Source organism: Nyctibius grandis, chromosome 18 (genome assembly GCF_013368605.1).
Source record: "Nyctibius grandis isolate bNycGra1 chromosome 18, bNycGra1.pri, whole genome shotgun sequence".
In the NCBI taxonomy this organism is placed as follows: Eukaryota; Metazoa; Chordata; class Aves; order Nyctibiiformes; family Nyctibiidae; genus Nyctibius; species Nyctibius grandis.
The window spans coordinates 10,210,367-10,225,497 of NC_090675.1; the positions used below are offsets into that span (position 1 = coordinate 10,210,367).

A 15,131-nucleotide genomic window follows, 5' to 3' on the forward strand; every position below is an offset into this window, starting at 1 on the left:
ATTAGGTACCAGTAATATGACGTTGTCAAATCTCAAAAATAAACTGGCACGGAGCTCAAACTGTTCAATCTATTTATAGCCATCTAAGACAAAGAATAAACACTGCCCTGCTAAGGGCTGTTGGCTAGCGGGTGCACAGGTTTAGAAGTCTTTCACTACTGAAAGACTAGTGCATAATACTGTAATGTAGCACACAGAAGAACACTGAAACCTCCATCACCTGCGTTACCAGAGCAATCTAACCAGTTCCTCACCTGCTGCTGGTGGATGCTGGCCACTAACTGTTGGCAAATCCAAAGAGCTATCAGACATGACATGCTTAAGATCTCCTCCCACATCAGCCAGTTTCATGTCAAACTGAACAGACAACGCGTCTTCAGAATCCTCCTTGCCGACACTGCTGCCACCAATAGAAGGGAGATCCAGAGACTTCACCGAAGCAGAGTCTTCTTTGGCCTGCTTGAAAGCTGCGACTTTGTCCACCAAGGACTTATCCGCGCTGTTGCACGTGGAAGAAAACTTGTTAGAATGAAAGTCGGCAAAATCGTCATCGCTCTTCGCTGAAGAAAGCGTGTTGTCCTTCGCCTCCTCCAAGCCTGCTCCAGAGCCTTCCAGCGAAAGCTGCTTGAAGATATCGTATTTGGTGGGTGTAGCTGTGGTGGCAGAACTCTGCCCACTCTTCACTGTGCTGGCAGATGAGCCAGGCTGAGGAGCAGGACCGGCCTCTAGCTTAAGTGCGTTGTATTTGTCATCTGCTTTTTGTTCGGAAAATCCACCGCTATTGTTGAAAGCCATAAAATCTGCAAAGTCATCTTGTCCACTGGCTGATGCGCAATTAGAAAACTCCCCAAAAAGGTTGAACTCTCCAAAGTCATCAGCTAAGCTTGAACTTTTGTTGGGTGCTGGTTGGGCAGTGGCAGATGGAAGGGGTGGTGGAGGAAAGGAGCCCGACTTTGACGTATTAAATGCAGGTGGGAAGGACGGCTGCTTGTTTTCACCAGTAGAGGAAAAGAGATCCAAGTCTGCTAGATTCAAAGAGGTCTTTGCCTGGGTTTGCTGTTTTGACTGAACAGGCAGAGAAGGGAAGGATGTAGGGAAAGTTTTGTCTTTTGTAGGTGGCTCTAATGGTGAGATGCTGTCAGCGGTTTTAAAATCTGTGAAACCATCGTCGGTTCCTGCAGGCTTGAATTCTGCAAGGCTGTCTCCTGAGAACAAAAACAACGAAAAACCACTAAGACGACGCTGCAGTGACAACAAACACACCATACTCACACCATGCAAGCACGCAAATGATTTCATGCAGTGTCAGAAGTTTTTATGCAAACTATTTAAATGAAGACCTCAGAATGCACCTAGAACTGCAAACTCAACTTCTACGAACCACACAAGTTTCAAGGTCAGCCATTCTAATATTCATTCCAGCAAACACTTAAGTCTTTCAAATAGCCTCAAAGTCATATTAAATTCCCTTTACACTGAGTTAATATCAAAACACACCATGAGCGACAGATTCAAAAGGTGATCAGTACTGTCTCATTCAGCTTCCACATCAGTTCTTTTTCCCACCTGATCCTTCCCATATTTGCCAAGCAATGAATGTAATCCTGAATTATACCGATACAGTATTTGCCTTCTTACAGAAGCAATTCTCCCCCTCCCTCCCTTCAAAATATCGCCCAAAAGTAGTTTCTTCATGGGGTGTCAGCAGAGGGTTGAGACAAAAGCAACCCTGCTGATAAGCTGAAAGGGGAACATAGGAGAGACCAACGGGACTTGCAAAAAAAGCAATTTATTTTGAATCTGAAAAATGTTGTTTAACCCATTCACCAGCATGTACGTACTTAGACTACTTGTCATTTTAAAGTATTGACATATACTTTAAGACAAGTGTCCAATGAACAGATTTTGTTCTATTTTAGAAGTACACCATTAACATTTAATTCTTAAGCTACCACACAGTGTCATACTTTAAATTAGTTTAACCAAGATTTAAAAGAATACTCTTTATGATGGTAGTAAAGGACCATGACTATACCCAACCTACTCTTCCACTCTCCCTCCCCTCCAAATCAATTCACTTGGCCCAGCAACAATACAAATATTTGTGAAATTGCTATTCATGGATCAAAACTAAAGCATCACAGCAAACTAAACTTACTGATGACTTGCAAACTTTTCCATTAGAAATGTAAGCTGGTGAAAGGGTTAAGAGTGGTCAGACCTGGATAGCAGGCAAATATAGTAATTTTTTATATTTTAGAACATGTACAGAAAGAGATAAGATGTTGTTATTTCATTTCATTACATGCATTTAAATCTGATCTGTCTACTGATAACATACCAAAGGTTTTCCCCATCTGATTAAAAAGATGAGATTACTCCTTACATTGCATAAATGAATTAGACATAGACGGTTCTGGAAAAGGCTTAGGGAGACTCTACTTTTGTAATTACACAGCTGTTGCACCTCAGGTGCCATCTAGGTTTCCCTTTTCCCAATCAAAACCAGTTAAATTTCAAAATAAGTGATTAAATTTAATTCTTAGAGCACCAGAAACCGTGAAAAGTTTAAATTATGCCCTAACAACAGAAAAAAGTTGCAATTTTGTCCAGAAGCATCTTATTCTGTCTTCTAAGAACACATAACTCCTTAGTTAAAAGTGAACAAATTCCAGCCACATTGTTATTTTAAAATAAAACTCAGAAGCATCCAAAAGAGATGCCAATCACCTAGAAATACAATGTGTAGATTGTTCCAATAGTATGTTACATGATTTTTTTCAGGACACTTCCTGCTAAGTTGTTTAGAGGAGCAGAAGCACCATTATTCTAGAATTCTAGCAATGGACATTCTGCAGCTCATAAAAATAACCACGAAAACATGTTAAAACAGCTCCAAACCCCCTGTGCTGCTTACCTAAGTATTTGCTCTCTGATGGTTGTTCTAGTTCACGGAAAGCACTATACTTGTCTCCACCATCTAGTGAATATGAGAAAAGGAACACATTTACATAAAGATATTAGGAATTCATATTATAAATTTTGCATTCACATAATTGCTCTGATTTTTTTAAATATTGAGTTTATCAATGGCAAAAACAAGATATATGAAGTATTGCAATAAGTTGCTCACAGTGGTTGTATATTTTTCATTTTACCTCCAAAAGTAGCTGTACTTTCAGAAGGCTTCTCAGCTGCAATTCCTTTAAACACTGCATACTTATCAGTTGATGAGAGCGTCTTATTACCTGGGAGTGGCATTAGTAAAGAAGGAACACTAAAAACAAAAGAGAGAAAAGCAAAGTTCCTTAATTTATCCATAAGAAATCCACATTTCCAGGTTTTATTTAAAGGAGCCTCTTATTACGACTACAAAATTTGGATCACTAAACCTCAGCTTGTGCCCTAAAGAGTCCTTAATGAAGAACCTGATGTAAACTATCTTAATATCTATTAAGAATAAGAGCATGTAAACAGGCAGCTTGGTTACTGACGGGTGAATTCACACTTCATCCGACCTAATTGTATTTCTTTAGGCCAGAAGTCAATTTTCACCCTTGATTTTAATTTGTACCAAAACTTGAACAAAACACACCAGAACTTTACCCCACAGGAATTCTTAGCCCAGGAGAGAACAAGCACACAGACACACCCCAGGAATCACTGCTGTTTAATTTATCACTTTGCCCAGGGCAGCGCAAGAACAATTCTCCCTGACAGAACTAGATACAGCAAAGAGTTAAAGCTGCACAACATTTTGCCAGCTCCATACTTGCAGCTTATCTACCTTTGATTATATTTCATTACATATTGCAAAATGAAGAGAATAAAGTGGAACCACTGTTGAAAAGGAAGGAAAGGGTGACTTTCAATTTCTGTCAGTGCAAATCAGCGAGGTCAGGTAGGTATCGAACAGCAAAATAAGGATCAGTCCACAGTTACAGAAGCAAATCTTTTTGCACATAAACACACTCTATATAGTAAGACTGCCATAAAAATCTAACACCATGTTAGCAACTGCTGTAAGATTTAGAAGATGTTCTGCGAGAGCTTTGCTCGCCCTCTACCCGAGTCCCCTTATCAGACCTTGGCAGCTCTACAGAACAACATCCTTTACATATGAATGATGCATTTTACCTCCAGTTTATGTCATTCAATACTATGCACGTTGGAAACGTGAATGAATTTCTATCGTGTTCTTTGGCCTGTAGCAAGAATCTTTCCAGAGCCATTTAAATCTCCTTATCAGCAGCCTACAAGCGACATACAAACCTAGCCCTTGCACACACGTGCTAACCATGGTCTGTGATGCTTGCAGACAGACAGCGCAATGTCAAAAAAGTATAGCTTATGGTAATATAATTAAATTGCACATCACTGCAAAACAGGCTATTAGAGATGCAATCCTGGCAAATGTAATGGTTAATCATCTGTCCTCTACAGATGGCTTTTTTTAAATAAAGCTCCATAAGCAATTAGATTATAGCTCATTGTGACATTCTGTTCAAAACTGAGCGCTTTTACAACTGAATAAAGAGAACTGCTGCAGTGAAAAAGAAACACCATTTTAAATTTTTTTTTCTTATGATCCCCTACTTCCTATTGTGGAATTTACAATGTTTCTGTTAAAACCTTCAGTAACAGAATAGCTTTAATTGCAAAATGATGTCTAACACAAGATATACTCAAAATAGAACATCTGCAGATGCCCGTGGCATTGATTGACATCAGCAAAATTAAATTTCTTGCAGAGAATGCCGTCAGGCACGGCGTAACAGAACAATTTGGTTTAGTATCCCCACTTGACGTCACTGTTGAGGAAGCAACTGGTAATCACTGCTTACCTGGAAAGCGCTGGTTCTATTTGCAACTAAGAACAGTCAGTTCACTACACAGAAAATGTGTATGTCTGCAATTAGACACCTGGGAGGTACATAGAAGTTTGACATGCGGAGTAAAAGGGAAGAACACTGAAATTTTGTAATTGCAGAACTTTGAAAGATTAATTGTAAACTCTCAAAGGGAGTAAACATGCTTACTTATTTTGTTATACAAAATTTGTCTGATCCGGAATTACATTTTGGCAGCCTCCCAAATGAAAAGCCGACTGCTGAAGTCTGAATGAGATTTCAATTGAGATTTACAGTCAGCTATCAAAAGTTTAAGCACTGGCCAGAGAAACGACAGAAATAACAAAACCCCTGTCCCCTGGAGCTCTCAGTCATGTAACAGTACGATGTTGTGCTCTTTGCATGAATTTTGAGGTCCATATTCAGGGGCTGAAGAAAGACCTTGATGTCAGCAAATGGTTTCTATCAGCTCCAACAAACGTGGGGTCTTATTTTTAAAAAGCACACAGCACTAAACGCCCAACTCCTCTGTCCCAGTGTATTTTTTCTGAATAGTTTTATGTAAGATTTTCACCTGAATTCACAGTATGAAGTAACTTTCAATTGCCTGCGCAGTAGTATAAACACTGGAAAACGTAGCCCCATGTCTTGTAAATGCAATTTACCTCAGCAGGATGACTAGAATGCTAAAGAATGGCCAGCCACCTATGGCACATCAAATGTCATTTTTGATTCAGAAAGCCTAATTGTAGTTGTAACAACCTTCAAAAGAAGCTGTCAGAGTAGAAGTTAGGTGACAGAGAAAATTACAAGCTAGGCAGCTACCCACAAAAGAGGAAAACATTTCATTTCTCAAAAGAGTTCTAAAATACTGAAGGGGTGGAAATCAAAGATCTGCTACCTGCTCCGGTGCTGTGAACTGGCTGCTTTGGAGGAGCCAGCTACATCCCCTTGGAAATCAGTGAAAGAGTCATCCAGTGAGCCAGACTTTGAAGCATCTTGAAACTCCTGGAAGTCATCATCTTCTGGTTTTACTACCTGAATTACAAACAACACGTAAATTGCTATACTGTTGTCTTTTCTAATTGCCATATAGCATGAAAGCAGTTCAGAGTAGTGTGATCTACTTAAGAGGGAAAAAAAATAAAGCAAAAGACAGGAAAAAACCTTTGAACATTAGCAGGTAAAATTAGCATGGTCAGTGTTTCCACTTTGCCTGTGCCTCACCCAACTATAACACACACAAGGTGTACAGGATTACAAGTAGTACACATGAAGGACAGGTGAACACAGAACTCTACTCCTTTCACATTAAATGTATTATTGATGATAGCCATATAATCTTTTAAGACAGGACAAATATAAATAATTTAAATCAATCAGTAATTTAAAATCAATACTCACACAGCAAAAGCATCAGAAGAAATATTCTCCAAATAAGGATGAACCGTATTAGCAAACAACAAAATTTATCCCCCACGTGATTTACTGTGTTGTAAACCAAAGGTTTTCATAGTTCTCAGCTTTTCCTGAAAACTCTGACTTATTTTACCAACTAATAGAATCTGTTGTGTAGTTTAACCTAAAATTCCATTTTAGGTGTATTACAAAATCCTAACTACAACTAAAATCTTCTTTCAATGCAATTAGTTTGTAATGGATAATGCTTTTGTACCTCTCTAACAGCACCAGAAAGAAACGGAAAGAAAATAAAAACATCCTTAGTGGCATGACTTCACTTTTTCAGATATCACATGCCAGATTTCAGCTCCATTTTTTGCTGTTGACTTAAAGTCTGTTGTCACTACGTAGCTTTGGAAGAGTCAGGCTAATTCTCTTCCCAGGACAACGGAGGTTTGCCACGCAACAAGAGCGAGCTAACCTGGCTCGGCGGGTAGGAGGGCAGGAATCCTCCGGAAGGCTGTGCTGCAGCTCCGCCCGCTGGTGCCGTGATGCTCATTCCCATCACGGCTGGCCCAATGCTAAGAGGCAGGGAGACGGGCGGCGCGGAGGGCAGCAGAGGCTGCTGGCTCACCGGGGCAGGCAGCGGCATCGGAAATCCAGTTAACGTAGGAACGGGGGCAGCTGGGAACTGGTTTAACACATCAGGACTCACTGCAGGTATTCCTCTCTGCAATGGCAGAAAAGCAAAAATAACCATATACACACCAACAAAAGGACATATTACATTCTCAGTTCCCATTTCTAGCTCGTATTATTGAAATCATGAACAAGCAGGGTACTGGCCAAGCTTCAAGTAAACCTTCCAAATCAAAACATGCTATCAAGAGCCTCTATAAGCGAATCATATTCAACACCCTGACTGCTGGAGTTACACAGAGGGTAATGATACCCAGAGGCATCTCACAGCATCTTTGTTTGGCTTCTAGTAAACCAATCTAGTGAGCGCCGCCAAGCAAAGCTAGGCTGAACCTGGTGTGTGCTGTATCGTCTTTCCCCCACACCACTCCCACGAGGCACCTCAGCTTCGATCTTTGTCGCTCAGGATACTCTTGCCTTAGTTTTCATACAGGGCTGGTACTTAGAAATAAACTGCTAAGAGATGACACTACGCTGACAAAGAATGGAAGCCTAAAATTAACACTCCACTGTAGGAGTGAGGTAGCAAGTCTAGCTGTTTGCAGACTAAGGGATACAGGAACCATATAGTTCGAGGAAAACAGACGTGCATACAGCAGAAGAAAAACAGACTATTTTATACTAGAAATACATATACATGTGTTTGGTAGGTACATCTCAGAGCTATCTTCAACTGACACTAAAGAAAGGAGTAATTGCAATGTAAGCGCAGGGGATGAAATTACAATCCCATTGAAGTTACAAGAGGAGTTTCTCTTCTGGACTTCAACAGAAGTAGTGGTATCCCAGCCGCTTGTGCCAACATGCCATCTATGGCAGGTTAGTTAAGTGAACTGCCTTCTTGCACTGATGTCCAAAGTGTTGGTCATACCTGAGTTACTGCTATCATCGCCAGGACGGCGTAGAGCTCTTCTTTGGTGAGCTTCCCAGGGGTAGTACGGTTGGCTAAAGCCCATATCTGTCCAAGGGTCTCTCTGGGCAATCCAGACGACATCAGTATGGGATAGAGTTTAGCTGTATCAATTCCAGCAGGAGTCAGAGTGGTTTCTAAAATTTTCTTATACAAATCTGTGAGAGGGAGCCAGTATTAGACAGCAAAAACTGCTGTTTTCAAGTGAATTTCAGATTGTTTTTCTATTTTGTCTCAAACTCAACATTACATCAAATTAGTAACACTGAAAGTGTAAGGTAAGGCAACAGCATTCTGGCATTGTACTGTATCATCATGTTTCATCCAAAGGCGTTATTGGATGGTCTTTACAGACACGTTTAAAACCAGCAAAGAAATATTTTATAAAAAATACAGTTCGTGCTCTATTTCAAAACATGTTTCTTTAATGAAATTGCAGGATAATCCATATAAAAAGATAGTTATAACAGCTTTAGGTATTTAAACCTCAGTGTAATCAATATTTACTACAGCATTTCATTTTCTATTTACTGTGTTATTTGCATATATAAGATAAAGAGCCTTAAGAAATGAGCCTGCTTAATTACAAGATGTGCCAAAAACCAGACTACCCATGAAAACAGTATTATCAGCATAGAACCTCTACTAGCAAATTCTAGATTAAACATTTAACATGCTTGAGTAAAACCCATGCTTCTTCAAATGCAGATAAAGCCACCATAAATATGTACCGTATCAAAGGTATGGGATTCATTTGGTGACTGAAGAATAATGCCTTGATCAATAAATGGCAAGGTAAGCACACGTACATTCACACCTTACACTGCCCACTTGGCTAAACGCCCACTTTCTTGAGGGGTCCCTTACCTGGGACCAAGCTATCGTTGTAAATCCAAGGAGGCATCATCTGCTGAATTGGGTCCTGTGAAGGGAATACTCCAACTCCTAAATGTATTCCATTCAGTAAGAAAAAGACAGACAGTTGTATTAGGGTATACAGATTCAGAGTGTAAAGATCTTAGAGACTAGATGATAGTTGGTCAGTATCATTTAGCATTTCAGGCAAAGATTTCAGACAGGAATCACTGTGCTCAGAGGAAAAACAGCTACTGCAGGAATATGTATCTCAGCTAACAACTAGAATGATTTGGCAGTAACAGCAAAAATAGTTATATACATAATGAAACAAGGAGCTCCTCATTTGTCCCTCTCTTAATTTCTAATAGTACAGAAGCTCAAGTCTCAGTGTCTCTTAAAATTTCATATCGAATTTAGTCTTCCCATCAACTACATGCTATTAGGGCTACTTGTGGAATAAATGAAGTCATACCTACCATAAGAACCACAATGTTCCACCAGAACATCCTTATCAGGGAAATCCACAAACAGCCTATTAGACTGAATCTCAGCAAGATCTTATCCCACGTTCAGGAAAACCTGTCCATCGCTCCTGGTCTTCAGGTCCAGAAGACACCACAGCTGCCTTCACTTCTACAGGCTTTCATAACGTGATCTGCCACACTTAACTCCTACAAATTGGTTATTTCCTTCTCCACTGTGTGGACTCTTCCCCTCAGTCTCATGGTTTTACTTCCTATCTAGCTCCCTCTAAGCAGATTTTATGCTCGTGATTTCGGGTTTCATTGTCTTTCCCAGTGCTTTTGCATGTCCTCATCTTTCACATGGATTCTCTCCTGACTGCAGTCTAATTTCTAATCATCCCACAACTCCAAGCACATTTTAATAGAAGCAATTCCTTCCATTTCACCAGCCAAGTAAAATAAATTTGCTGCTTCCTCCAATCTCATTATTCTTCAGCTTTAACCACCCTTCCATACACTTCTGCATCCTACCAGTTCTTGCTTCACACCCTTGATTATCTCTGATAAAATTCAGCCCCTTAAAAAATCAAACAATATGAGAAGTAAAAAGGAATTCTCGGGCATATTTAGTTGATAGATAGGAGAGTCTTACTCAAAACTTTGATAATATCCAGGCGACTAAGGGTCTGCCATTTTTCAGCATTATCACTTAACTACTACACCTCTGTTCCTCACAAAGTACTACAGCTCATCCTTCAAAGCACCCTTAACAACATTTGGAACTATTCTTCACTGTTATTGCTCTACATAATCACTTCCAACACCACCTTCACCTGCAGGCTGTATTTAAACTCACTGTCTCACACTCTTAAATGAGCCTTCCTCCATGCCACCCCCCCCTTTTTTTTTTTTAAATCAGGCATCAGATCATGTTGGATTTGTACAAAAAGAACAAAGCAATTGAGTGAACTATGAATAAACAAACAGCTCCTCTTTCATGCTGTATATTCTTTAAAGTGAACTTTTAGCAATTTACTGTGTCTTACAAAGCCCCTCCACTTATTAAAAATGTCCATTCAGACCATTTAATTTCACCCAACAATTTTTTAAAACGTATTGGATGAGAAAACACTTGAAAGTAACATATCCAATGACTGAGGAGAGGAACACGACTTTTTATTAATAAAGTTATTGAAATAACTGCTTGAGAAAGTGTCCAATTCAATTACCTACAGTCCAGGAGCTTTCTCCTCCTCCTCCTCCGTCTCCTCTCACCCCCCAGTAAAGTGAGATTACACGAAAGACCACGTGTATTTTTATCATACTTGACTACACTGGAGCCCACATTTCATGTAACCCTTGAGTACAACATCAGAGCACTAATCAAGGTGCACCAGAGACCTTGCATCTATTTTGATTGGAATGAAACAAAATCAAACAGTCAATAGTCAGCTTTAATAAAATCCAAATTGGAACTAAAACTTGCTTAAAGTTTTAATCTAGTCCAGCTTTTGAAATTTTGATCCCTAAAGCACAGATAGTTTTAGATATAACGCATATGAGCAGCAAATTGTCTGGGAAACAATTATTAACTAGCTAAGAATTTTAACCTAACAAGATTTTATCTCCTCAAAGTTAAAAGATGAAAACCCACCATGGCATTGACCATCTTTAGTAATAAGTTTCCTTAAAAAATTTTTAAAAAAATTCTTTAGAGAGCACATCTTTTTTTTTTTTCCCCCAAGAAAGAGGACAGAATATTTTTAAACAGCAGACCTGATTAAACAAATATGTTAAAAGTGATTACAGCAGTAAATTCACATGGAAAAAGTTCAGAGCAAAATCATAGTTGTTATATTTTTAGCAAGGAGCAGGAGGCACTGACATATTATTCAAGCAGGCATTCAGAGCAAAATTATGCAGGATTGGCCGTAGAATTAGTGTACAGAGTGTTAGCATTCAAGCAGCATCTTATTATATTTAAATTCTGTCAAATGTTTCATTTGCTCACCACACTCTTCAACTGCTATGTTTTGTTCTGAAGCCTTGTGCACCTCTGCAGCAGTGGCACCACTTTCATGTCCACCTACAACATCCCAGTCACTGATGGTTAGACTGGGATGGACTTGGCTTGCAGCCGAGGCTTTGTGCCCAACTTCGGATGTTTTAAGTTTGGTTTGCTCTTGTTCAGATTCATTTGAGCCATTATCTAAGACTTTCTCCTCCAAGGAAGAGCCTGAATAAACAGCAGGAGGAATTATTTATATTTTGTTATTAACCACCCAGATCACAATTCCACACTTTCAAAGGAGAAGTGTTATTGGTCCCACTAATGAGTTATCAAGAGGAGTATCCGTCCCAGCAGCACCACCTTGTTCAAACACCTCTATAGCCTGGTTCTGCCCTTTACTTACCGTGCATACACAACAAATGCAACAAACAAAAAGCAACAAGTAGGAGAAGGAATACACGAAACTATTTTCTGTATTATGATTACCATTGTGCAATCAGCTAGGCATCAGTAGCAGAAGTGTCCAATATCTACTTACATCTGCAGAATTCTTCACCTTAATCTCACCAACATCCATTTAGCCTCCAAGAGAGGAAGCACACAAGTGCTCCACATTAGTGTAATAGTTATTTTTTATACCACTATCTCAACTGTATCTTTTTCTACTACACAGACTTACGAAGGTGCTAGTGTACATGACTTAATTCACTTAAGATCTGCTATATGCATATTTAGCAATCTTTGGATCCACGTGTGACTTGCTTTTACAGTGCAGTTCTAAGGGAAGGAAGAAAGGGACTTCAATCATATTTTCCCTTGGATCAGCAGGTTTGTAGTCAATTGCCTCTATGTTACTTCTTTCAGCCAGACTGAAAAAAACCCCAACAAAATAAGAAAAGACTCTGTGTAGCTCTATGATAGAAGGTGATGTTAAAAAAAAAAGATACTTTAGAATTACCTGTTTTATGGATATTGGGTGAAGATGCAGAGGTAGGAAAATAAGGAACCTGCCCAGTTGTACCATGCAGGATGGGTAACACTGGAGCCTGGGCTGGAGGGAGAGGCTGGACCACAGCCTTTTCTGAAAGCAGTTGCCCAGCCTCAGGAGCAGAATGGAAAGGCTGAAAAGGCTGAGAGGTGGGTTGAGGCACCAGTTTGGGGATTTCAACAGGCCCTTGTATAAAGTCACTAAATTCTTCATCATCGAGAAAAGCAGAGTGGGAAACAGATACAGCAGAATGGGATGGTGTGGGGTGATCTGTAAAATGGAATGAACACACAATTCAAAGTGATGAGGAAAAAGGTTCACAGGTGGAAAGGCAGGAAAAGTGGCAAATACTGGCTATGGATAGCACGTGGGTGAGGGGAAACAGCAGCGGATGCGTTGTTTGACAGAGATGGGTAGAGTTATTATTGTCAGCATAACAAACACATGAGGTAAAACTGAGCAGCCACTTCCAACCATGCATCTTCTCTCCCAGATTTTTATTTTCATTTGATTGAAACTTGATTCTTAACACTGGCTATGGAAGTATTCAATTTCTTTTAAACAGACTGGGTCAAAACAAATCAAGAGGTAATACTTCAAACTGCACATAATGAGGGTGTGCACGGGGGGACACTCTCCCTCAAATAAGTGTTTTATCCTCAAAAGCTCAATAATATAAGTAAGAAATGTGTACTCATTTAGACATCTGCTGTTTGATCCCTTGCATAGTTCCCCTTTTTAACAGAACTGACATAGGATGGGCAAACCTACAGACAACGGAAAATTGTCAGAAACCACCTGTAACTTCAAAGTTATCAGAGAGCAAATCCACAGTACAGATAAAGATTTTATACAGGAAAAAGCTTGTCTAGATAAGCTTTGTTTCAGGCTAGACACAGAACAAACTATACTACAACCCATAGGAAATCTTTAGTAGTAATTGTTACAAATGTAGTAATTACTGAGAAGAGAATATAGGCAGCTTTGGTTTGACCATGCCCAGGCTATGGTACACAAGTAAGATGTTACAGTACACTGAAGTCATTATACAATGTTTTGATCATTCTTAGCACTTGTACAGCCCTTCTCAGCTTCAAAAGCACTCTGCAAAACATTAACTAATGCTTTGACTAGAAAAGAACAAACGCATTATCAATTTCCATGATATTTTGCATTAAGCACAGCACATCAAGCTTTCTTTTAAAGATTTCAAGTCTTCTAAGAAAAGCTGGTATCTAATATTTCACCCTCATAACCTGACCAAGCAAACAGTTTCTAGAACAACACTTTATTTTACAAAACAGTTAATCCACTCACTTTGTACCATCAAATAAAAATACTTCTTGGAATCAGTTCCCCTGCTGAGGATTTCAAACATTAAGAGTTTTATTTTCAGTTGGAAGATGAGAAAAATGACAAACCTGGCTTTTTTGGATGTGACGCTGGTGTTGGGTGCATTTTAGCATCTCTAGAAAAACCATCTAAATTTCCTTTAATGGCTTCCAAAGCATCATCCCTGCTTTTTTCACCTGTCTGAAACACCACAGAACACATTTTGAAAAATTTACAGAACAATTCAGTTGTCTTTCAATATCCATACTTCTTCAGTATAAAAACCAGCAATGCCTGCTGTTAGATGAAACCCTTCTTTCTCCAGCAGTGCCCTCCTGGAGCAGATCAACAATAACTCCCATATTCAGAAAGCATTTCTTTTGCAGGCTGCACCATAACAGTGTTTCTCAGTCTTCAGACACAGCTTTATGCACAGGAACAATACACAAACCTTACTCAGCTATTTGTATTCTCGCAGATAAGAGCCTTCGAGCTCATCAGAAGTGTCCAAAACTTTGGACAAAGTTAACAAACAAGCAACCAAACATTCTCTATTCCAGAAACTCAATCTGTTCCCAAACGTTACACACCAGGTTGGTTTATTTTTCAAAAGCTCATTTCACTTTCAACACCAGACTTTGTTTACATTACACCAAGAGTTTGTAAAGGGCTGACTATTCCAGATGCTTTTCAAGATGTCATCTGATGTCTCATTTAAGTTCCCCACTTATTTGCTTGTTGAAAGAGACCACCCCATTAAAAGCCATTAAAAAACACCTGAAGAAAGAAACACCCCACTTATTATTTAGGACATACCTTAGGTTTCACACTGCTTAGGAGTCTCAGCTTTTGTTTCTGCTCTTCAAACTGGCGCCGTTTTCTTTCTTCTTCTAAGAATTTCTGCTGGTGTTCAAACCTCTTCCTGAAGAAAAACGAGTTAAAAAAATCTAAAAATAATTTTCCATTACAATTTTCATGGCAAGCTCCTGCTTGATTTTTCCATTTCTTCCCTCTCAAACTCAGATGTCTTGGTGCACACCTTTCTACTTCTTCTCAGAGCTGTATGACAACCACTACTATCTTCACAGATGGCCTTCAGATGCAATTGAATGATCTCAACAATATTCTACAGCCCTAAATGCACTACTTTTCTAGAGAAACTATCAGTATTTTTACTGTGTGGACCACCCCTCCAGACTACATCTCCCCCTTAAAAAAGAAGAATTTCCCACGAGTCAGTAAAGCATCACTTACTGTTGTTCCTCTGCGAACTGCTTCTGCATGTCCGGGGTGTACTGCGGGGCTGCGGGGCGCATTCCCAGGAAAGGAGCCTGTCCCATGTAAGGCATCCCCGTCGCTGGCATCGGCCCTAAGGGCATGCCACCCTAGAACGAAATAAATAACACAACTCCCAAGGTTTTTTTTTTTGTTTTCCACAGAAAAAGCCAAATCACTGGCAATTACACCCTGTGAAATTGTGAATCAGATTGTGTACAATCAAGTAGAGCTGACTGAGCAGTGTCTGTGCACAGAGCAGCCGTCACAGCACACAGCAGTGCTCGCTCAGTAGATGGCACTCTGCCCTCTCGTAACGAGTTATGGTTCTTAAAGGATTTTA

The 15,131-nt window shown here is 39.6% G+C and overlaps 1 protein-coding gene across 6 annotated transcripts in view; it reads right to left on the minus strand.

Annotated features, from left to right (window-relative positions):
• SYNRG (synergin gamma) overlaps positions 1-15,131 on the minus strand; it is a 37,554-nt gene that overhangs the window by 14,968 nt on the left and 7,455 nt on the right. For 4 of the 6 annotated variants that reach the window (XM_068415600.1, XM_068415596.1, XM_068415597.1 and 1 more), the window contains exons 4-15: positions 14,768-14,898; positions 14,330-14,435; positions 13,603-13,714; positions 12,152-12,451; positions 11,194-11,418; positions 8,728-8,805; positions 7,822-8,018; positions 6,733-6,981; positions 5,752-5,888; positions 3,159-3,277; positions 2,918-2,980; positions 255-1,205 (exon numbers count right to left, since the gene is read on the minus strand). In XM_068415600.1, the coding sequence (XP_068271701.1) occupies positions 255-1,205; positions 2,918-2,980; positions 3,159-3,277; positions 5,752-5,888; positions 6,733-6,981; positions 7,822-8,018; positions 8,728-8,805; positions 11,194-11,418; positions 12,152-12,451; positions 13,603-13,714; positions 14,330-14,435; positions 14,768-14,898 (2,668 nt within the window). The remainder of the gene's footprint in view (positions 1-254; positions 1,206-2,917; positions 2,981-3,158; positions 3,278-5,751; positions 5,889-6,732; positions 6,982-7,821; positions 8,019-8,727; positions 8,806-11,193; positions 11,419-12,151; positions 12,452-13,602; positions 13,715-14,329; positions 14,436-14,767; positions 14,899-15,131) is intronic. The other 2 variants (XM_068415599.1, XM_068415598.1) reach the window with 1 other exon arrangement.